Genomic DNA, 25,700 nt, shown 5'->3' on the forward strand with positions numbered 1-25,700 from the left:
TGATTTCAGCTATACCATGGGACGATCCCCCAAACCCTTTCCTCCCAAAGATAGCCTGAAATTGACTTCAGTTTTGAACACAATTTCAGGAAAGAACCCCCTCCCCTATCCTCTATTGTTATCAAACAACACAAATTTTCTTTTTTTTTAGGCTTGAATAGCTGAAAGTTTTAGGACCCTAACTCCCTTAAATTTCTTAAGCTACCTTAAAATTGACTTTATTTTGGAAAAAAGAAAAAAAAATCTAGAGAAAACCCAATTCTCAGTTCTCCAAACATTGCCTATGCCTAAAATTTTAATTTTTGGGTCAGTTTTGAAATTTTTCTGACCCAACGGAGCTTTTTCTCCTTCCACTAAGAAACATCAACGAAAATTGCGTTTTTAAGACTTCAATTGGGAGAAATTTCTGGAAAGTAATCCAACGAAAAAAAATAAGATTTTTAATTTACCTGAGTATTTAGAAAAATTAGATCTAAATAAAAAGAGAGTGATAGAGATACATTTAAACAAATTAAAGTGCGGAAAGTAGTTTTTTTCCTGAAATTTTTCTCATGGCGCGGGGCCCGTAGCATTTGCTACTTCTGCTCTATGGCTAATCCGGCCCTGGGGGGAGGGAGGGGGTAGCAAGAAATGCGACTCACGTATCTTATATAAGACTGTCCTATTTACCGTTTTTTTCGGGGGGGGGGGATATTTTTCACCTTTTTGGGGGGGTGGAGAATGTCTTTGCGATATTTAGGGGTGTGTGCCCTTTTTCTTAGGGAAGGGGCACGTCTGTTATGAGGATATGTTTATGAAAACGAAAGTGACACGTGCGACAGGGGGGGGGGTCGAGAAGGTGAAAAAAAGTGACATCATTTATGGACAGCCCTTTGAGTCAATTTTCCTTGACATGAAAATTACTCCTTCGACGTAACGCTGCCAAATGATGAATCCAATTGTTATTATTTTATAACTAATTAACAACTACTTGTTTCTTCAATTTTTGATGTTTGTCTGAAGCGGAAATTGGACAAAATTATAAAGAGTTAAAAAATAATAATAATTCAAAACAAGGCGTTCAACTTGACGGTATGAGATTTTCATGAAACTTTTAAAAATCTTGCTCTTTAGTGTTATAAATTTGCATACTTCTTGAAAAAATCTTTCAAAAGTTGATGGGTAATTATTTTTTTCGTCAGAAAACCCTTTTGTACTCGCCAGAATACTTTTGTGAAAAGAAAAAAAAAAAGCATTTTTTGCAAATTTTTTCAATTGTTTCTAAAAATTTTGGAAAAAAATGCATAATTTTTCATGCGATTAATAAATGCCTAAGTGGGACCGCGAAAGGATCAGCAGATACAGCTAATAATGAGGGAGATTTTCGAAATGTTTGCTAAAATTCGTTTCAAAATGTTGTAACTCAAGCTCTAGAAGCGCTTCAGAGTTGTATAAAGGCTTATTTTAAATACAGTTCCAAGCACTTTCATGTGTTACGTATCTTAAACACTTTTCGAGGAAAAAAAAATCTACAAAATTAAAGAATTTTCAGATTGAGTTTTTGAAAGGATGTGTGATTTTTGTGTATGCAGTCAAAAATTTTCAGAGTGGGACCATAAGGAGACCCGCAGTTACAGTTAATAGTGTATGACACTTTTTTTGCAAAAAAAAAAAAAAAAAAAAAAAAAAAAAAAAAAAAAAAAAAAAAAAAAAACGAATTTTCTTCTTCCAGTACTTTACGTTTTTCTCATCTAGGTTCCAGTTTTTTCGTATACTAATAATGTTATTTTAATCCGCATTGTGTTTGTTATTTATTGAATTTCCTGCATTTTACTTTTGTCCTAAAAAGTAAAAAATTTCTAAAATGAGCAATATTTTTCCTTTTGTGTATGTGTATTTTTAAAGATAATCCATGTTGTTGAAAGTTAATCTATGAAAACAGAAAAGCATTACACTGGCTCCTGGTTTTGAAACTTGTTTTCCTTTTTTCTCATTGTTTGAGGACACATTTTTGGGCAAATTAAAACAGTTTGTTTTGTTCAGAAATGACATAAGAATGCATAAAAGCCAGGGATCGACTGGGTCTTCCAAGAGGGTGCCCAAAACGGAGCCCAAGTTCGAAGGCGCAAAAAATAAATAAACAAAAAGTAATGAAAAGAAAGAAACAAAAGCGCACAGGTCTAAGGACCCAAGAAAAAAAGAAAGAAAAAAAAATCCGATGGCACAGTTTAAATAAGTTTTAAACAAAATCCCCCCCCCCCGCCTGCAAATATTTTGGTGGCGAAACTTGCGCCATAATCCCCTCCTGTGGGCACCCCTGCTCAAATGTGTTTCTAAGTTTAAATTTGACAAATATCCAAAGCAGGACACATTCATGGAACACCTTTTTAAGGGAACATTTTGGAACAAATTTTAGTGTACATTCAGGCAACTGGAACACTTTTTCGGATTTATAGTGTTTTAAATGTGTTCCCAACACGCACTGGGAAACTGTAGCGTATTATTATTCTTAATTGCTTTATTTGAGCAATCACGAATTGCTTATTATTCTCACTTGATTCCAGTTGACGTTGGTCTGATTTTCGTTGTTTGGTTGCAAATCATTCATTCATTTTTTTCCAAGGCTTAACTTAAGCAGATTTTACAAAAAAAAAAAAAAAAGGGAGGGGAGGGGGTGTTTTGTGAAAAATTACGTTTTTTTTTCAGGAAACGCACTTATTAAGATAACTTATATGGATAAATTTCATCTAAGTAGGGGAATGTTGGGCAAAGTGAAATAGCGGGGCAACGTGAAATGGTGAAATATTTACTCTGCTTTAGCGCCACCTACCTAGTAATATTTTAACTTTTTAGTAGCACATGTAAACTATTTCAGCCGTTAAAAAATACCTCCAAAGATGACAATACAGGCAATTTTCAAAAATTGATACTCATATTGTAATATTTTGTTGCAAGACAAAAATAATTTTTGTAACTATAAAATGATACAGTTCTTGTTATTAATATTTTAAATATTAATTTAGACCTCCTAATGATCAGTGAAATATTTATTTAGTTAATATTAAGATTATTTGCATTTTAAATATTTTTTACACATGCAGGGCAAAATGAAATTACTTGTTTATTTCGTTACTCGCCCATTCATTTACTAAATCACTTACGTATTCATTTATTAATTCATTCATTTACATTCCTCCATTTACCAAATCACCGATTTATATTCATTCATTCACTAATTTAATTATTCATTCACTCTTTCATTTATATTCCTTCATATATTAATTATTTTACTTAATTTTCAGTTTATTGTTTCAGTATCTTTTCATCTACTTTTTCATTTGATCAAAAATATTTTCTGTAATTGAATAGAAAAATATTTCATTTTCCACTTTACCCCATGAAAAAAAAAAAGTGAAAATTTTCTACTTTTTTTTTTTTTTTTTTGAAGCCACAAGTTTACTGCCAAAAATAAAAAATACTGTTTCAATGCAAGTTTTATTTTTTTAAAAAAGAATGTTCTTTCTTATGTATTGTAATTTTCAAAATAAATTTCTAATTTGTTCATTTTGAAAAAGCTCAGTCATCTTAACCATTCCACTTTGCCCCACATTCCCCTAAAATATTCCGAGATTACTTATTCCATCATTTAAGGTTGATGGGGGGAAAATATACAATGGAGTACGCTATAAGCTATAAATAGAACCCTTATGATGAGCATACATGTGCAAATTGGCTACAATATCTTAATTACCGCGGTTTCTTTATGAACGCGCGTCGTATCATCTAATCTTGAAAATTATAAAATCATTAGCATGACAGGAGCGAAAATCTTCTCAATTTCCATTCCATTTGTAGAAACAGTTAACACAACACAATGAGTAGGGTTCAATCACAATTCGTGTTTGGGGAAAACCCAATTTGAATTCAAGGCGTCAAAATTCAAATAATTTTCATATATTATTATAATTACGTGTTTTATAATGCTACAAATATAAAATGCATTCTGATATATATATTTTTAAATAGGTATCGCGCAGATTATACTATGAGATCGCCGTCTCAGCTCAACTCCTGCTAGATGCATTTTACATTTGCACTGCATTTTATACCAAAAAGTTTTTTTTTTTCCCCCTTTTTAATTTTGACATTAAAAATTTGCGGGCCCTGAAATCTTCAGCTCTAGGCACAGACAGTGGCTCCAGGAACCGGGCCTGAGAGTGAGGGAGCGAAAACGAGCAGGGGGCAGAGGCCCCAGTATATGAAGAGATAAAACATTAGAACAAATTCAATGAAGACAAGGTTGTTTTCTTCAAATAATTTTATATAGAAACGTTATGAGGCAAAGCCTCTTTGTACAATGTTATTTCTTCGTCAAAACTGTACAGATCTGTACAAGACTACCAAATTATGCCTACAGCTTCAAAAAGTATTTACACTGTACAATAATAGAACTTGATTGCTGCCATTTAGCATCTGTAGGCACTACTTTACACATTTACATATCTTTGATTTTATAACAGGTGGCTAGAGCTTAGGCTGACAATTTTCCCATGACAAAGGGGAAAATGTTACACAACATGAGACTTATGTGGCAGGATACATTAGTCCCCTAAGGAACAAATTGCACATTAAAGCACCTTCTACCACCAAACATTTTTATTTTGTGCGAATGAGGCAGGGAGAAGCAAAGGGGTGTAAATGGACTTTTTAAAGGTTCGAGTAAAAGGCGTAAAGTTCAGGCCCTAGGTACACTTTTTTTAAATCATGTTGTAAAGCAGTACCGTACCTACCCGAGCTACTAGTATCATTTCTTGCCCTAAAATGGAGGAGAGGTCCTCCTACTATTTGTACTGATTATCTTCAAATTTTAAAACTTTGGCACTTACATCCCTTTGCTTCTCACTGCCTCAAATATTGAAAACACCTTGTACTATCTGGAAAACGTAATTACAACAGAACAAAAATGCGAGTTACTTAAATTAGAGCGTAAGTCCAGGTTTTTAAAAATGAAACTATTTTACGTTAATTTCGCCCATGTAAAAAATAAAATGTTTTCCTTTTTCAAACCCTTCATACTACATAGTAAATGGAAGAAACCAAAATCACATTGTTTTAACTTCCATCAACTAAGTGAATGCAACATAACATAACAAAAAAATATTTGGTGGTAAAAGAAGGCTTAAGAGCAAATAGAAAAAAGGAACGACCAATCAAATTTCAGAGAAAAAGAGTTTGATTTTTAAATAGCAAAAACTTTTGTACACACCAATTCATATAAAAAAATATTTCTTTTAAATAAACGTCGAGAAAATCTCGAACTTGCTTAGTATTTATATTAAATGCATAACAATTGTGTGGCAGTAATGCTAAGGCAAGCACTGGGATTTTTATAGGCACACTATTTAATGCTATAATATGATATTAATCCCTAGTAGCACGCTTCGTCGTATAAATGTTGTAAAATGGTTGTTACCCGTTGTGACAACCATTTTAAAACGTTTATGAAAACGTTTTTTGTGCTACCTGGGAATGTTACGTTCATGAAGAAATAAGTTTGAGCTTTAGCAATGCATTGCAATATCACTAACTTAAATAGAAAAATCCTCCATGGAAGCATTTTCTTCTATTATCAATCACATTTTTTAGTGATACTTAAAGCTAAGCACAATAGTGGTTTTTTTTTTTCTATTATGGAAATATTCTGATAATTTATGGAAACTTGAAATTCAAGTATGAAAGAAGTTTTAAGATGATCTTGAATCAGGGTTCGTCGATATACTATATCATGATACATATCCGATACTTATTTTAAAAATATCATAATATTTTGATATTTTCAGTAGTTATTTTTCGAATGACTTTCAAAATGATATTATATTCAATAATCATTAATATTTTTCATTTATTATTAAAAAATAATTAAAAAGTAATATGCTATATTATATTACTATCATAAAATAATTTTTTCTTAATTTTATATTCATAACATTATTACTAATGTTATGTTTTAATATATAGATTAAAATGCCTAGTTGGCAGTTAAAAGTTGTTTTTTTTTTACATAAAACGTATGAATATAAATTTCGGGGGGAGGGGGGGGTGGAGACATTAATTTTAAGTCTATGCTTCACATTAACATATGAGAAAACAAACAACAGTGATTTGATGATGCAGTTATTATGTAAGAACTTAAGTTGATTTAAAATATGGGATACATCTATCAAAATATTGGATTTTTCCGAACCCTGATCTTGATACAACTGGTTAAGTCTCGATCCAATGTTGTGCTGAGCTAAATAAGAATATCAAAGAAATAGCAGTGTCTCCGAGTGTCTTATCCAAGGACAGGATATTGTTATTTTAACAATTCTAACTGCATTTCAAAATTTGGCACAACATCTAATTTTTGGCTGTTACACCCAATCATTCCAAACAGAAATTACAAGACACCAGTGAGATCTTGAACATTGTGCCATTTTTCTCCATAAATATTTTTATTCGTAGATATACAGTGGACGCCGTTTAATTGAATCAGTGGTTAACTGAATCAATTTCTTTAATGAATCAAATTGCCAAAAACAGAACAAAATCCAGCTTTATTAACTCAGCGGCTACTGTATCATCATATTGCCTTTTATTCATTACTACTCAAACACTGAGAGGGCCATTGCCATGATGTGGAACATTAAAAAAAAAAAGAGATAAATTTCCCATTTTTTAAAAGTTGTTTAATGTTGAATTTTAACCAGGGTTCGTAATTTTTTTTTTTCAAAAATAAAAAATCGGTTTTTTGAATTTAAATCTGAGTTTTTTTTTTACTTTAAAACAAATCATTAAAAACATTTTGAGATCTTCAAAGCTTTTTGTTATTAATTACTTGACATATATAAACATAATATATTTCATCCAATAGATGAAGATAAATCCATTTAGCTTACTTTTAAAACTAAGATAAGTTCTCTAACTACTCAATACAACTTTAAGATTCATAAATATGTTATAATATTGTTTTATGCTTTGCTTAAAAACTAGGTTTCCATCATCATGTACGTTTTAGTGTAAAAGAATATGTTGAGCAATTTATTTTCTTAACATTATTAGTGATGGTGTATAAGAAAAATCTGTTTCACACATGGAAAGAGAGATCTATGTGGTTTTGCCAGTTGAAGTTAAGATTGTATTATGCAGTGTAGTTAACGTTTGAGCAATACATTCTAAAAATGCAAAATTAATTTATAAAAATAAAATTAACTGATTTTAATTAATGATTTTGTTAAATAAAAAATCCCTTGATTTAAATCATTAATTTTTTAAAAAGAAATCACTTTATTTAAATCCAGTACATTTAAATCAACGAACCCTGATAAAATCCCCCTTTCATTGTCAGCAGTTTTAATTTTTTTTTCATAAATGAATAGTCTAGTCATTTTTTTGCAAAAAAAAAAAAAAAAAAAGAGCATATTTTGCAGTGTTTACATTTTGATACCAAAAGAATAAAAGGCGCTCACAGTTTGCACCTAGTATTTCACAACATGACACTGCTATTTTCGTAATTTTACAAATGAACAAATTCAAAAATGCACAAATAAATATATCACTCATTTGACAAGCAATAATAATTTGTTTTTGGCAACGTAAGTGTAATTTGAAACGTGATTACACTGCCAACACTAGTTTTTAAAATAAATTTTCAAGACATTGATTAGTTCATATAGCACCAGTAGCGGTGGCATTGAAACACAGAACAGTCTGCCACTTTAACAATGTTATCAATCAGAAATTCGCTTTGCATTAAAATATTTTTTTGTGTACTGTTGTAACATAAGCCTGCATTGGAGACATTTTAATTTTGGTGATACTTTTTCAAGTACAGTAAACTCCCAATTATCCACAAGTCAATCAACCATCAGGAACAATATTTTCGCAGAAATAGCTTGTTTTTCTGTCGAAAAATCTTTTTTTTTTAGCAATCACGATTGCTTATTGTTTTCACTTGACAGTTTTGAATTCCTATGATTTTATTTTCCTCCCCGGCTTCCTCTGCAGCACCACCGTTGACCAGCCTCACGATGCTGCTCCTCAAGCAAAAAGCATCTTCAGGTTGCGTCACATACTTGCCTACAATTACACATACACCTACACACACATGCATACATACATAGACACCTACACATACACACAACTACCCACACATACATACCCCCCCACACAAACACAATACTACCCATACACACACAAACGCACATGCCTACACACATACACATACCCGCCACACACAAACACACACATGCTTACATACACACACTCGTGATTGTGAAAAACATAATTTGAATTCAAGATATCAAAGTTCAATATTTTTTGTGCTTTCTTCATCGTACATACACTTGTTTTATATTAATGTTAAGTTCTGTTATGCAATTATACAAAACATTTTACTGTAGTTTATATTTTCATTGCTTATAGAAAGTATTATGCATAAATATACAGCTAAGTTTTTGAGAAAGGACAATTTTTACCTTATTCGTCTCTCATTTTTGTCTTTCTGCAGTTTATCCGCGATTTTTATTATCCGCAGCACTTGTGCCACCCAATTCTGCGGATAATCGGGAAGTTTATTGTATGCGGAAAATTTTTGGTCCATTTTTTTCAGTGATTCTTATTATTGTAACTACATTCATAAGACCTCCCCCCCCAAAAAAAAAAATTGTTTCCCATGTACTTATTTTTTTACTTTATTCCCTTTCCCCATTGATTAAATCTGGATTAAACATCCCCTCGTCTCTTCCCCCTATTTACTACATAAACACTTTAAAGAATGAAAATTAGACATCAATCATATGGAGTGGGAAAAACAATTTTATCTTATATTTGACAAACATTAATATAATCACATAAATAGTAGTTGGCAGAAGGCAGACACATTTAAAATTAAAAAAAAAAATGTAATAACGACTAGCACCATACCTTACTCATAAAACAATTCCAGAACTAATCATCCACAGCAATTGGCAATGAGATTATAAAAAAATAGACAGCATTGTTTCTTGTACTTGCAGCAAGTTACGTGCTGCATATTTGCAGCGCATAAAATTTGTGGAAGTGGTTCACAGAGTGTGCACCGGATGATCACTCAAAAACAAACTCGCACAGAGATTCACAGTTCATATTTTTAAGCTATACACATATATACATGAATAAATTTAGGATTCCAATGAAGCAACGTTAAGGCAGTTAGCATGGCACAACTTTATATGAAGACAGGGTTCAAAAGCAACAATTCATGGAAATTTTTTATCTAATTCTCAAGCAACAAACTGAATACTGATGCAACTCGCTCCAAAGGTACAAACTGTGATTCCTAGGAATATGAAGTGTTCCATGCAACAAGGGTGAATTTGCTAGTCCTGTAAATATATATTCATCGCTCGATAACTAGAAGTCCAAAGGTACGGGCTAAAACGTTCGAGTTATGGGAAGTTTCCAAAACAGTCTCAAGAGTTTGGGACCTGATGAAAACTTCCGGGATAAAGGAATATTCGAGTTATAAACTTCAAGTTATCGATTATACATACATACATATATATTTGTCATCGAAGAGCTATTATTATATCGAAAGTATTAATGCGAAATTTCAGCTTCATTTTCTTCATGACATGGCAGATAGCCCTTGTCAATTTGAAACTACTTTCTTTTCCTTTGAGGGGTTTTTCCTAGAAATAGTTTTGGCAGATTCACCTTATTGCATGGCAGGGATGCCCGCCTCCTCAAGAAAAAGGTCTTTTAAATATCATGAAGACTCCCCCCCTCCAAAAAAAGGGAAAATACCCTTTAATACCCCTTCTAAAAATTTTAATCGCGCACTTTGTGCCATGACCCCCCCCCCCAGGTGGCCACCCCTGTTGCCTGGAGCACCTCATACAGTTCAACTTAGAAAAAGGATTTGCAAAAGATATATACGATTAGTGGTTGCTACTCTGTCGAAGTAAAAATATACGTACCACTCCTTACTGGTCACCACTTCCCTCAATTACACCAGTGCTATAAATTCGTTTCTACTCGTGCATAGTGACCAGAAATGTTTCCCAGTAAAGGATCCTTCCCTATTATCGTATTTATAGAAAGCTTATGTCTTTAAAGGCTATACATGAAGTACGGTGTATGGAAGTACGTTCACAAAATGACACATAGAATTGTTTTTAATTCTTCAAGAACTTGGAATCAACTAATCACCTTAGGCACATTTTTCCAAAGAAGCTTTTGAACCCTGCTGAGATATATGTCAAGGAGTAAATGCAAATGCATTGTGAAAATTCAAAGCAATAACATTAAATGTCAAAATCACAAATGAGGTTTTAAATTCAAAGCTTTTATTAATGAAATTCATTTGATTTTTCACAATGCTCACAAAAAAAATTTTTGGTCCCTTGAAATTATTTGATAACTAAAAATTCCATACACTAGACAGTTAATAAATTTTGAATTAAATAGTGAAATAATAAACTTAATCTAGTAGACTTTTCTTGTTCTTGGACAAAAAAAAGGGACAGTAGCTTATATTAAAGCCTTACTTTAGTAGTGGAGAAAAACTTAACAAATGTCAGCTGAAATACTACCAGCTTCCATTTTAATAAATAATAATTACACAATATGGTGGTTTCACCAATAATACTTGCAATCTTTTCGTTTGGTAAATACAACTTGCATGGTACCACAAATATCAATTTATAATTATAATACTTGAGAAAAAAAAAGCAAATAAAAACTGTACACAGTAATTGAATACATTAAGTTTTTTCAAGAGAATGACTAGAGATTTTGAATTCTTCAAAAGTTTTCTTTAGTGAGTTTTAAAATGGCAACACATGGCTTGAATAAACATATTGCATTGAAGTATCAATCACTTTGGTGTTAAATTATTTTTCTTTTCTTTATTTACTTGGTAGTTAATTAGATGTTACTTGGTTCAATTTATTTTCACAGGTGTGACATTATTACACTTATATTTGCACTTTAATTCTAAAAATTAAACTTTATTCGAATATAAGGAACCATTATGCATAGTAATATGGAGCAACTTTCTAAAGAAAATGTCTTACTTGAAAAATGATGATTTGCATGTCCTGTGTGTGCGATCGTATGGTTTCAAGCCCACAACATATACGAAACTTTTAAAAAGCTGATATTGCCACTTATGATACATAATAGTCCCCCCCCCCCTTCCCCCAAATGTATCACAATTGACAGCTAAAGTTTGAAAGTCCAGAAATGAAGTGCATATATAGGCATAAAAATGTTTGATTTGTGCATAAGAATTGAGCAATTGATATTTTTACTAAAATTTCAAACCTTGACCAATTAATTTCATGATTTGAAAAAATATAAAATAAAACAGATAAATTTAATTCATTACAGAAGTAGGCAAATAGAAAAAAAAAACTTTAGAAAAACACTACAGACTTCAGTTCAATTTTTAGAACTAATATTTTGTAGGTATATTTTTAACAAAAAGTGCACCACACAAGTCACCAAATTAAACAGAAACCTGAGAAACCCAAGACAAATCGCAAGACTTCCAGCTACATGAAATCAACTTCATTCACTTGGCACCGATCTAAGGCTGCCCTCGGCAGGGCCAGCCAATGGCACGACGGTACTAAGCTCGACTAGCAACAAGCCACTGAAGACTCGAAAAGTGTCCTTTCTTCAAGAAAGTTTAACGATGGCACAGATTAGATAAGCACTTCAACCATTTCTCTGTCACCTGTTGACAAGGAATATCACTTCCAGCCAGCAAGGACAGCAGGTAACAAACCGTCTTGAATACTTAGCTGCACCCCAGCCTTTAGCAAAACTGATACGGACGGCATTTGGGTCGAAAGGCCCATCTTTTAGTAGCGAAGGGTCCAACAACCTTCGGTTATACCTGGCCCTTTCGTAGTCGAAGATTTTCACTGAGTAACCAGGTAATATCTTGTATACAGTTAATTTTGCTGTATTGGGCGGGTCCAGGGTAGGAGAATTCACAAAGACTGGGTGCTCCGAGCGATTGTAAACATAAACCTCCTCGTCTTCTCTGAAGATGGAAATTCCATGTCCGATCTTCGCCCTGGTTTGAGAGACCGAAGAGTTATCTGCGAGGCGTGACCTCGACAGTGTTTCAAGGCACAGTCCATCACCATGAGGTAGATTGGCAAACACATTAATAGTAGGTTGACAGACCGGAAGCAGGCGCCCCACTCTGTTTGACAGTTCCCAGTAAGCTATTTTGCACCAAGGACGAGATTCACTGCAACCTGCAAACAAAAAATAAATTATTATTCAAACATATAAATTGGAAAAATGAAAGTATACAACATTGGGGGGGGGGGGGAATGCAAAATTAAGTTTGTCAATGGAGAAGCATGCATAATATTTGCTCCCCCTCCCCCAAAAGAAGGATGAAAGATTTTTTTTTCTTTTTAGATCAACCATATTATAGTAGCTTGTGGTAAAGCTCTAGATTAACGATCGCCAGTCGCCAGTAAAAATGGCTACCAAAATGACTACTATTTCAGTAAAAATGGCTACCAAAATATCAAAATTGAATGATTAATTAAAATCCTGAAGACCTCGATACGATACAGAATGTTTTACTTGTGTTAAACCTTTTTTTTTATCTTTTCTTCTATTGCAGAAAAGGGCTTGGAATTATAAAACATTCCATCAACCCTCAACTCAAGAAACGAAGATTACTTGAAAATTAACAACGAAATATTTGAAATAATTATTTGACAGAGACAAAAAAAAATATTATTCAAAAAAAAAAAAAAATAGTGCTTCCCAAGAAGTCATATCTTAAACTTACAAATGTATCGCACATTAGTTCTGCTCAACATAAAGAAACACATGAAGGAACTTTAATACATAGCAAAAAAAAAAAAAAAAACGCAACAAGATAATTAAAGAAAATTTTAATAAACCAAATATTTATTTTGTACCTTACCGAATATCAATTTTTTCGTTCACGCACCAATAGAGGGCGCTACGAGTGACAAGCCTACATGGACGGCAAGGGAACACGAGAGATAATCGGTTCTAGTATAGGAAAAATATGTCCAGGTAGGTAGAGAAGCTCTGGGCTCTGCGGCGTCAGTGGCTTTGGGTCAAGGACAGTAACTGGAATAGACAGTGGACTGACTGCAAAAACTGAAGTTTCCTTCCATTGGCGACGCTCAGACTGAACCTCTGTGTACGATTCATATATTTCGTTATTGATTCTCATAATATTCACTAGACGCATGCTTGAGGGTATATTTTCCTTTTTTTTTTTTCACACTCGAACGCAACCTACTCTGCCAGCAAACAGATTTTTTTCAGTTCTTTCACTTTACTTTTTGATATTTTTATGGTGTGCAATCAAGAGTGAAATAGAGCGAGCAATACATTTTCGGTACAATGGACGCCGGTTAATTGAATCGACCGCTTTAGTGAATCAAATCATCAAAAACAGCTTTATTGAATCAGCCGCTTTATGGAATAGAAACTGTTTAGAACAAACTTGATTCATATAAGTGGCGGCCACTGTATTTAAAAAAGGAAATCAGAATGGTTTTTATGGGTATTTTATCAATACAGTGTGCGGTAGCAAATGAAAAGTTTCAGAAACTAAAAGCAAATGAAAAGTTTCAGAAACAAGTCCCGTTACGATGCTAAAACAAAATAATTAAAACTGGTCTTTTCATTTTTAATTACGGCCAGGGGCGCAATCAAGGGTTGCGGGGGTCAATCCCTAGGAAACCTTGGTTTTTAAGCATATTTTAAATCTAAAGTGGTATTTGAACAGGCAAGAACTGTTGACTCCTCTCCCCCCCTCGGAAGTTACATTCTGGCTGTGCTATGAATACAGGCTTAGATATTAAGAGGGCTTAGTATCAGGTTTAGGTATTTCAAGTACAATGGGCATGAGGAGATATTGTTATTTAATACATAATCGGAAAATATTCTTCTATTGACTTCATAGAAACGAATCGTGGATGTATTTTTATTTATTTATTATTATTTTTTTTTAGTGGTTTACGCTATTCCAACCAAAGCCGTTTTTCAACAGGACGAATGTTCTCGGATAAAGCACCATTTTTCTCCTTAAAATTTGCTATTTTCTACTTGCTGATTTGGATTTGAAGACCATATTTGTAATCACAACTTCCATCGGAAGTTGAATTACAAATGCGATTGAAAAAAATTGCACGAAGTAAAACGAAAACCATACTAACGCCGGATAATAAAATTCAGTGCCTAACTCTTAATGACAATGCATGGATAATAGAAGAAGGCAAAAAAAAAAAATTACCACCTCCCTCACTGAACAGCTGCCACAAGTGCTATCTCACATGTTCATTGCTTTGAAAGTAGTTTAATTACAAACAAAAACTTTTCAAATAACAATATTTATTTCAACTTTATGAGTCACTTTAACCAATAAACAAACAATTTTTAATGAGCTAGGAGTGAAAGAGTCGGAAAAGGAAACACTCAGTAAAAACCTCTGTAAACTAAAGTTATAAAAAATAAACTAGCCAATCAACTCGACGCACAAGTCAAAACAACAGAAGCCTGCTCGCGAGATTTTTGAGGACATCGTGTTCTACTTTAGAAGTCAACGGACGAGCAAATCAGTTCATAAATAATTTCGACTTAGCAGCTTTCTTCGCCTTAATAAGCTACAATAAAAGGAGGGGGATGTGCAGCATCCTTCAAACTTCCGCTTGCCCTTTAAGGTTAATAAAAAGTAATAACTTTCCCCAACCAATAAGAACCTTTCTGTTATTCCCCCCTCCCCTAAAAGAAGAACGTCTAACACTTTATTATTTTTCTACATTACACTTCGTTCACTTTTTAACCAAGTGGAACTTTTTTTTAATGAATAAAGAAAAACGTTTGTTTGATAGCACGAATGGATTGAATACAGTGAAACCTGTGTTTAACCATACTGTCTATAACGATAACCTGTCTATAACATTTTTTTTTTGGCCCCAGCAAAATGTCAGCATGAATAACCAAACTGTCTATAACGATAACCTGTCCATTACGATACTTTTTTTAGGTCCCAACAGTATCGTTGTAGACAGGTTTTACTGTATAATGTTCAACTGAAATGCGATAAGTTCCAAATTTAAAAATGGCAGAACAGTAGCAAACATTTAATTCCATCAAGCAACACCTGCAAGCTGCCGTTTTTTTTCTCTGAAAATGCTGCTGCGAATAAACAATGAAAAAAAAAAAAGTTGAATTGAAGAAATAAGGAATTTAATGGATCAGAACCATTCAACCCATCTAATGCTGTCAAGGTAAGTTGGCAAAGTACAAAAAGAAAAGATTCCTCAAACTTAGAAGATTGAAGATCAAAAGTGTGACTGCTATTTCTTGGGGAGCACTTCGCAATTGTCTACAGCTAATGTCTGGCGACAATGAACCTCCTTCCCCTTCTCGAAAAGTATTGTTACAACAACCCCGACATTTGAGAGGGATACAAAGAGATTACCACCACAGATTAGATGTGAACTTCACTTCATTTACTCTTTTTCTTTCCTTTGAATAGGAGGAATCAAAGAACGGGAGAAAGAGAAATCTTGAATTCTTCTATAGAAAAAACCCAGTTCATAATTCACTATTCTAAAACATTGCAACCAAAGCTAAATCAACTCGTATTAGTAATTCTTTTGAGGCAAAAATCTATCAAAAGATACGAACTCGAGAATCGTAGGTACGCTTCAAGAGCCTCAGGGAAGAACGAACTTCCAGGGGGTCGGAGAAAGCGGTCCCTCTTATTTTTTTTCTTTCTACCCCTGCAACATTCTACTAGTCAATTTTAGGTGGAATGCAACAAGAACTCTCCGAGAAGGGGAAAGGTGTAGACAGGGGTAAATGTTAACGGAGAGTGGATGAAAGATAGTTATAAGTACAATCGATCCTCAGATTTAATGAAGAGTATTTGGCAAAAGCAAACGAGTTCCTTTTTAGCCTACTTTCCCAGTAAAAGTCAGAAAAAGAAGAAAAAAGCGTGAAAGATGGCTTAGTGCATCTTAAAAATATCGCAAAAAACAAAAACAAAAAAGTCAAAAATAAATAAAATAATTAAATAAATATTGAAAAATTAAAAATTGGAAAGTAGGGTATTGAGATGGGGGAAAAATGTCTGTCGGACTGTCTGTCTGTCTCCCCCTAATAACTTTTGAATGAATAGTCCGATTCGAACAAACTTTTTTTTGTTCGAAAGATCTCGGCGAGGACACCTCATTCCCATATTTCACTTTTTGATTTGAACTATTTTTTGTTCAATTTTGAACAGTTCAAAAAAATTTAACATTAGCGCCTACGGGGAAATTTAAGGCAATTCCGAACTGTGAGGCGAATTCGCTTCAAACAAACTTTGTAGGAAAAAGCTTTTGATGAAAAACTTGTATATAAAACGTCTTTTTGATTTGAACAATTTTCCGTTCAATTTTGAACAGTTCAAATCCCTTAACATTAGCGCCTACGGGGAAACTGAAAGTCAATGTAGATTCCGTACTTGAAGGCGGATTTTTTTCAAACAAATTTTGTTGGAAATAGCTCTTGATGCCAAACTCCAGACTTCGACTCCGAGAATTTAGGGGCACTTGACTCCGACTCCTATGCCCGACAATTAATCGGACTCCGACTCCCCGACTTGACTCTGACTTCGTAGCTTTGGCAAAAATTTATACACGGAGGACAAATGACTGACTCCGATTCTTAGATATTCGACTCCGACTCCTTTACCCCAAAATGAGATTGACTCCGACTCCACAGCTATGGTTTTGACTGTGAAATAATTATTGTTGATTTGACTTGTTTTTATTTTTACGCTAAAGTTTTAATTTAGGTATTCAGTTTTCGGCGAATAAACTCGAAGTCATTTATGTTTCTACATAAAGATATGCTCAGACGATTTTTTTTGACAATGAAAATTATTTCTTTAAGTTGAAATTTTATTGTTTTTATTTATTTTGGTAAGTGCATTAATTCATTTAAAAAATTGTTTTTGGCAACAGGGGAAAAAGAAACGATTTTTTTTTTGATATGATGTATTTATTTTACTGAGCTTGTTAATTTTAAATATTATTTTTTCGTTTTGAAAGCTGTTAAAGATTTTTTTAATGTAAAAAAGTGTATTAGCTGCTTTGTTTCAAAGTTGCTTTTTTTTTTTTTGAGCAATCACGATTGCTTATTGTTCTCACTTGACCGTTTTTGGCGTCCGTGCCTTTTTCAGATTGGACCAGGGCTGCAGCACCACCGTCCACCGGCGGCGGCGCGGCTGGTCCTGAGCACTGTCCCCCGAAATCCACTTTTGCTGGGCGGTGGCGTCCATGTCCCACACACACGAACGCCTACACACACACGAACTCCTACACACACACGCGAACACCTACACGCACGTACACAACACTCACTCACACACATGCATACACATACACTTACGCACCCAAGCACCCACACACATGCGCCTGCACAAACACACACGCTCGTGATTGCGAAAAACATAATTTGAATTCAAAATGCCAAAAATTCAAATTAATTTTTTAATTTTTTTAGATGAGTGAGGAATATATTTTATTCCTAGAAATCAGCTTAAAGTATTTTAAAAATATGTTTGAAAAATTTGCGATTTTAGCTATTTTTGAGATTATTGATCAGGAACTAGAAAGTAGTATGGGTATACAGGAAAGTAGGCTCGTCTAGTTCCAGACAGAACTTCTTGTTTTAACTGTTATTCGAAAGAACAGATTTATTTATTGAAAGTGAAACATGTTTCTCCCCTTATTTTTTCTCAATAAAAAGTGTCCAAGGAATGCTATTGTAGGCAGCAGCGTAACTAGGGGTTGGAAGGAGTGGCTCTCGCCAGGGGCGCAGCAGCCAGGGAGGCGGCATTTCGAATGATTAAAAAAAAAATTAAGAGATTTTTTTGATCACAGAATTTGAAAAATGCTTTAAAAAAATTAAAAAACCTCGCAAGAAAAAGAGCTAGAGAAACAGAGCTATTATTATTTTCAAAATGTTCCAAAATAATAATAATAATTATTATTATTTTTATATATATATATATATATATATATATATATATATATATATATATATATATATATATATATATATATATATATATATATATTTGGAGGTCATAATGACCTCCGGTGACTTTTAATGTGGGCGACCTTGGGGGAAGGGGTGCAATTTCTTAAGTTTGCCAGGGGCGATAGACCCCATGTTTACGCTACTGATTGTAGCAGAACAAAACTTTTCTAAAAGTATAAGTTCCATTAATTTCTGAAATATTCTGTAAGATCGAACTGGATGTTTTCATGACATGACTTATTATATTCAAGTGCGCGCCTTATAGTCAAAGTAACTAAGCTATTTTTTTCCTAACCGATCCCTGTTTATTCTGCGAATTTTAAATAAAATTACGGTTTATTTAATTTATAAGACATAGTACTTTTCGATACACTGTTACATGATTCTTAAGATGAAGTGCAGGTTTTAAACCAGTAGCGAAATATGCTAAAAAAGAAAATAGAATGTAGATAGAAAGAAAATAGAAAGGCAATAAAAGCTTTCAGGAACAAAAGACAGCCGGACTGATAAATAATAATAAAGACGTTAAAAAGATGGGAGTCATAAAACTGACGGCCTGGTAGCCTTCCACGAGTTCAAACAAACACGAAATGGCGCCAAGTGAAATTCTTCGGTCGTTCTTCACTCATATTCGGGGTCGCAATATCTTTGCGACGAGAAGTTACGAGTTCCCGAAAATAAATGCCGCCAAACGTTGAAAATAAAACGAAAGAAAAAGAGAAGATCCATCAACAAAAAGTCGCCAGTGGGGCGACAGCTTCACGACTTGCAAAAATCAAGGACCATTGCGCAATTCACCAAGCTGCTAAAAGAGCTTTCTAAAAGTTTGACTTCGTTTTCTAGCCCACTTAGGAAGAAGCCTTAACTCCGATTTTACAATTAGAAGATTGTATTTTACTTGTCACTATTATGAGGTCACTAGAAATTCAAAAATCTCTCTAGTCCCTCCTATAAAAAAAAGATCATGTAAGTATGCTTCATAATAAATAAGGATTAACGGTATTCAAAACTATTTTTTCTAATCGAAAGTCAAACTAAACGAAATGGTGATTTCGAACGAATGGAGCAGATTGGAACTTCGTAAACCTAATTTCCCTTTTTCCTGCAGTTTTTGCACTAGAAATCTAAACAGCAAATATGGAACAATAAAAATTTCTTACATCGCAGGAAATAAATTATAGAGCTGTAAAAATGCCCTTTTACAATAATACAAAATACTAGCTGAGCCATGCTAAGCATTCGTGCTTGATAGTGACATTTGAGAAATAATATACATATGATTACGATGAACAATATCACAGGGATGCTAAAATTCAAAAGTGATACTTAATGATTTTCCATAAATCAATCAACAATACAAAAAAAAACGTTAAAAATAATTTCAAATGTAGATAAGTAGAATATTTCAATGTAGTGATGTTTGTGCGACTTTTAAAATAATTTTTTCGAATATCATTTTTGGTAGAAATGACGTGGAGGGGGAAGTAAGACTTTTTTTTTAGGGCTAAAGTTTTTTAGACAAAACTTTTCCATTTGGAGTACTTGCAGTTAAGCTTTATTCGGAACTCCAGCGCTCAAATACGCTACCTTGCGGTGATTTACAAAACTGCAAATGAAACTAAAACATTGCCACGTTGCGTTCCATGTGTGTCTGTTGACGTAAACACAGGCAGTTTGTTCTGAGTATTTATTAACGCAATTGATGTGTCTTAGTTTGCTTTCAGCTTCAGAAATTAATTTGTCCCTTAGTAGTATTCTCGAGTTTCTCAAAATAATGTTAGTTTTCATTATTTCCTTAATAATTGGTGAAAGCGAAAATTCTGGATTAACAAACTTGGATAACGTTATACAAGGTAAAAAAATTTTATTGTTTTGTATGAATTTGTAAGAATATGTGGTTTTTTTTAATCTTAAATTAATTAAACTTACCACATTTTACAGCAGCATTTAGTTGGAATGGACAGTATGCAAAATATTTTCTTGAATATACTATCGTAGAACAAAATGAATAACCGAGAAAGAATTTACTTTATTCCTTTAATTCTCAGCTGAAAGGTTTCGCCAAATTTGTTTAGGGTTATAGTTTTAGTAGCGAGCAAAGTAGCCTTGGCGAGATTTCGCGTTTTTAGTTAAACCATTTTTAATTTTTATCATGAGTGGAATAAAATGGTAGTAAGATTACAGAATTCGATAAGTGAAAAGAAATAATGTTCAATCAACTGAAAAGAAAACTACCACCATATATCCGTGAGAATTTTGTTGATGATTTGCATAACATGACACAATTAAATCGTAACTCAGAAATTAGAAAAATCGAAATGGAAATTTTTTAAATTAACCGATTCGGGAATTCGAGAGAAATAACTCAGCTATAAATGGAAAACAATAAGCGCTAGCCAAGCAAGGAAAAAAAGTATCATCTTCTTTCGATAACAATTTGTAATGTCATATTGAATTTTCTAGCATTAATTGTTATTCTTGTCAGGCCACAATTATTATTTAGTTTTATCAAGAATTGATAAATATCGAATTCAACATCGTGGAAATAGCTGCTTAGAACTACGAACTACGTAGTTTGCATTAATCTTTGACGTTTAGTAATGCTTCTTGAATTCTCATTTCTTTCTACGTGGGCCAGAATATCCACAAGACTTTGAAAATTAATTTAAAGAGAATAAAGCGAAAAAATCATTCGTACGAACAAAAATCACAACACTTTTAGCATTTTCTTCGTTACCATGTGCGTTTGTTTTAGTTTTTAAGTCCGCCATTAGACAGTGACTTCAGTGCCCCCTATAGTTCGTTGGAGTTGCGAATTCAATAATGCTAGTGTTAAGGGGGTTGTTTCCTTCAGTCAAAAAAACTACTTTTAGTCACTGAAATTGATAGAATAAGCAAAAAATAAAAATAAAAATAATAATATGGACCCAGAAAATTATTTCATATTCCCAACAGTTATTTTTTAACTTTTTTTTTTTTAATGTCCGATTTTTCAAACAAGGCGTGGTCTTTTTGATGTCACAAATGATGCTTTGGCGTATTTGTCTAACGTGTTTCCACGTTATGATAATCAAGAAGCTAATTAAATATTGTGCTACGCTTGCTATCAACCATATCGTTGCCAGTACACGTGAGTAAAGATGCGAATTAAATATTTTGGACCGTGAATGACATTTCATTATGTGTGATGTCATCGGCAGAAGCGTTAAACGAGGAAAGAGCACCGAATTAAGTAATTTTTTAAAAATATTAAAACTGAGTCAAATTATATATTTTAAAGCAAGCTCTTTTAGAAAAAAATACTTTTAAATTTTTAGAAACGACCCCATTCTACATCTGTAGTAATTCGCTCATTAAAAACACATTGAAAGTTCCAACTTCTGGGTAGTAAAATTATTTTTCTAACAAAGATAAATTACGTCGTGTAAAGTCTTATGAATTCAATATTTCTGCCTTACAATAGCATTATTGCCATGTAAAAAAAAATAATACATTTACGAAGCGCGCCATTAAAAAAAATCACTTTCATCAAAACTATCTCTTTGATAAATTACGCTCTCGGCCTCCATTGAGCAGAAACGACTTATTTGGCGAAAACTTTCGGTGACAGTCTGCCAACCACTAAAACAGTACCGACTCCAGAGTGTCTAGGCTCCAGTAGAACGGGCGCCACCTCACCCCGCCCACCGAACTGTCTATCGCTCGCACCATCCCTTCGAAGCATTGTTTCTATTGCCGGCTCCAAACGATTCATAGATATGGAATGCGAGAAGAGAAACACAACAATGGGTGTTTGAAAGTATGTCGCAATGCATTTGGGCTGGGATATTTTGCAATTAGAAAACGCGATTGATCGCAAACGATGATTAATAAAGTCCCTCACGACGTGAGATCTTTCTCCTAAAAATGAGAACACCTCTTTGACGGACACGCAATGTGAAAAGTCTCAGGCTGCAGGGTTTTAAATATTTAAGCTCATGTTAGCTTTCGAGCTGAAAAACCCTGGGACAACTATCAGAAATGCGTTCGCAACTTTCCCTTGTCCAATTTTAATTTATTTATTTTAAGGTTTTTTTTATATTATTGTTATTATTTATTTTTATATTATTGTTTTATTTCATTTTTAATATTTATTTCCATTTTATTGTTATTATTAATTTTTATTTTATTCTTATTTATTTTTATTTTACCGTTATTGTCCATTTTTATTTTGTTAATTTTTATTATTTTGATTTTATTCATTTTTATATTACTATTTCATTAACTTTTATTATAATACTATTTTATTCATTTTTATTATTATTTTATTTTTTACAGGAAGGAAAAGAGATTTAATGATTGATAAATAAACAAATTTAACTAATAAAAAAACCCAAATTATTATGGTGTAAAATTTAAATTTTACACCAATATGAAATTATTGGGAAGTTACTGAGACCTCCGGAAAAAAAAGTCATATTTCAGCAAGTGTTGTTTGACGATCAGTGCGCGACTTGAGAGGTGGCAGGGGGAGACCAAGCAAGGGCCCTTGCCCCAGGCGGCCAATTCGGAGAGGGCTCTGGAAAGTTGGAAATTTATCCACTTTTTGTCCCGGTTCGGAAAAATCGACGATTCGGCAAATTTGGAAACAGTAGTGCAGTTTTTAACGACGCCTAATGTAGCTTCGCAATAAATGAAGCTACGCGTGCATATTCGTTTTTATCATTCGCTAATATTCGGAGTTTCTTTCAGTAAATTGAGAATTTCTCCCTTTCAAAAACGTTCGGGACGCCCCTGTTAACAACACATTTTTCGGTTGAAATGAAAGCATTTTTAATGACAATATATTTATGCAATACAGTGTGAGGACATATGAGGCAGTGAGAAGCAAAGGGATGTAAGTGGCAAAATTTAAAAAAATGGAGCTAACCAGTACAAAAGCACCCATATAGGGGGGCAAGGGGAGGGGCTCAAGCCCTCCCCCCCCCCCTAGAAATTAAAACTTCCTTACTTTTAGTACTTTTTTTCTTTGCAAAAATGTAAAAGCATTTCTTTTTCTTTTCCAGCCATTAATGAACAATTAATTAAAAATTTCAAACTTTAATACCTCTAATCTGTACTGAAAGTAGTTTCTATGGGGAAAATATTCTGCTACCAATGAAAACCTACCTAGGACGTTATCTTTAAACGCGTTTTATTCAAAACTTGAAAATGTCCACTTACATCCCTTTGCTTCTCATTGCCTCATATAACAAGTGGGGGGGGGGGGGCGTCGATTATGTTGAGAGAAAAAAAAAAGACATCATGCACTGCCCTAAACGTTTTTTCCTGAACAATTCATACAAATGCATGCAACGGGTTTTGGAGGTATATCGACGATACATTACAGTGCTTAAGTAGCCATATTCTGAAAAGAAATCAGTACATTAAATCCAACACGCTGAGCTGGATACTTCCAAAAAAAAAAAAAAAAAACTCACGCACCCTAAAATCACTCCTAGAAATTAAAGTCTATATGAACATTAAATTCCATGCATCGTGGAGGGTTGACCATAGGTATTCTGAGTCACGTGTTTTATTACGAAAGACAAGGCAACCCGCATTCCGGACATAGCGCGTTCCCCCATCAACTGCACCATTATTCTGCCCTTAGGGCTTTGTTCTCTGCCGCGGAATCATTCCTTCTTGTATACCGCTAACTGCCCTTAAAAAGCGGCTCTTTTCCCTCCATTTTTCTTTCTGCTTTTTTAGCTGACAAACCACTTTTAATGACGATTGCCGAGTGGTCGTTACTTCTTCAGTGGTTCACATGGAACTCTTTATTTTCTGCTAATATTTTTTCACGTAATACGAGTTTAGGGTCAGCTGCCCGGAAATATGGTTGTCAACCTAACTTGGATATTACAATAAAATAGCATGGAACCTTAATAATCATCTCAAAGATTAAAGTGTTGCTATATACGTACTGTGACCACTTTTTTTTAACTAAAAAAAAAAAAAAATGAATTTTGAATCCAAATTATGTTTTTCGCAATCACGAACTGAAACAGGACCCTACTCATTGGAGTTATTGTTTCTAGAAACGGCTCCTGCCCCCCCCCCCAAGTCTGCCTCTCCTCCTACGTGTGCATAGTTGTGTGTGCGCGTAGACCTGTGTGTATGCACGTAGGCGTGTGTGAGTGTATGTGTGTGAAGTCGTGTGTGTGTATGTGTGTGAACGTGCGTGTGTGTAGGACATGGACGCCTCCGACCAGGAGATCGGATAGCTCAAAACCGGAGCAGCCGCGCCGCGCCGCCAGCAGAGGACGAGAACAATAAAAAATCGTGATTGCTCAAAAAAAAAGACATTTACAAATTTGACGTTTCTGCACGTGTATACTTTAAAAAAAAAGAGAAATAAAAGCGTCCCCCCCCCTCCCGTCTTTTCTTTTAATTCATGAAAAACACAAACCGAATTGATGTAATTTTTTTAATGCTCAAGTTTGCTTCGCATTTAGTGCTGATTTTAAATAAGAATGAATACCTTGGCAAAATTTAAAAACACCCTATATATATATATATATTTTTTTTTTTACAAATCAACATTGCTTTAGGAACTGCAATTTACAACTGTGCATTATCATCGCTAGTAAACAAATCAGTCATAAGGGAAAACCTTTCTGTGAGCGCATAGACCCGGAGAAACATAAAATACATTGAATAATTATGCATGATTTAATTCATCTGATAGAAAATGTTTCAACAGTTCCATTAAGAGACTTTTGTTTCAATCATTCAGTGTTCTGTTTAACCTCTTCAGAAAAAGGAATATTTCAGTATGTGGGGAGACAACGGGACGGGACATTTAGTCGCCTCTTTTTCGAAAATTTGAATGAAAAAAAAAGCAATATTTGAAACTGCATAAAAAGGAACGAAGCAACTTATAACAGAGTACTCGAGTACCCATAAACACGGGGGGGGGGGGGGATTCCATCCGGTTAACACATATCGCCAATCCTAATATGATAGATAGTTTCTGTACAGGTAAGGTCAGTTATGCCCCCCCCCCCCCATTTAATTCTTGTTATACACATGCGACACGCATGTACATACCACAATCATATCTGGGGTGAATTGGTGCCATAAACTCCTATGTCAGAAAACCTTACTGGTTGCTTCCTTGGGTAATACCTTTTTGCTTGAAATTTCCATATTTTCAGTGCCTTCGGCGTCAAAGAGAAATCATTAAACAATAGCCAGCCTGTAGTTCCTGGAACAGAGCATTCCAACGAACTAAGGTAAGAAGCTCCTCCCTTTGCTACTCCCTCCTCTCTAGTGGTTTTTCCTCCATTCCAAGTCGAATCGCAGGTAGGGGGGCTGACTGTGTGCTTCAATCGATTTTTCCGCCGCGAAAAGGTGTTTTCCCGACTCGCAGCAACAGTGGATGGGTCGATTAGATTGCAAGACTTTTTTTTTATTTGTTCGGTTTCCCTGGTGTAGGTAGCACATGGCGACGAGCTTCCGCCTGTTCCACTGCCACCTTAACAGGTCGTCAACCCGACTTTTATCTTAAGAAGTTCGATATAATATGGAAATTTTAAGCAAGAAATTGAAAATAAAAATCAGGAAAG

General features: G+C 34.0%; 1 protein-coding gene across 1 annotated transcript; it reads right to left on the reverse strand.

Moving 5' to 3' along the window:
* Window positions 1-11,671: 11,671 nt before the first annotated feature.
* On the reverse strand, window positions 11,672-14,146 carry LOC129230323 (mothers against decapentaplegic homolog 6-like). Its single transcript, XM_054864722.1, has 2 exons — window positions 14,122-14,146; window positions 11,672-12,272 (listed from the first exon to the last, which is right to left on the reverse strand). Exons 1-2 carry the CDS (start codon window positions 14,144-14,146, stop codon window positions 11,737-11,739), a joined length of 561 nt encoding a protein of 186 aa, XP_054720697.1. The 3' UTR covers window positions 11,672-11,736.
* Between the last annotated feature and the right edge of the window lie 11,554 nt (window positions 14,147-25,700).

Source organism: Uloborus diversus, chromosome 9, assembly GCF_026930045.1.
Source record: "Uloborus diversus isolate 005 chromosome 9, Udiv.v.3.1, whole genome shotgun sequence".
NCBI classification, from domain to species: Eukaryota; Metazoa; Arthropoda; class Arachnida; order Araneae; family Uloboridae; genus Uloborus; species Uloborus diversus.

What these genes read in the sequence shown, in the direction of transcription:
- LOC129230323 (XM_054864722.1), bottom strand. Translation starts at nt 14,146, where the DNA reads ATGGTCTTCAAATCCAAATCAGCAA. An exon ending in CTTCAAATCCAAATCAGCAA is followed by an intron (nt 12,273 to 14,121) that starts GTAGAAAATAGC and finishes TTTTGTTTGCAG; the next exon opens with GTTGCAGTGAATCTCGTCCT.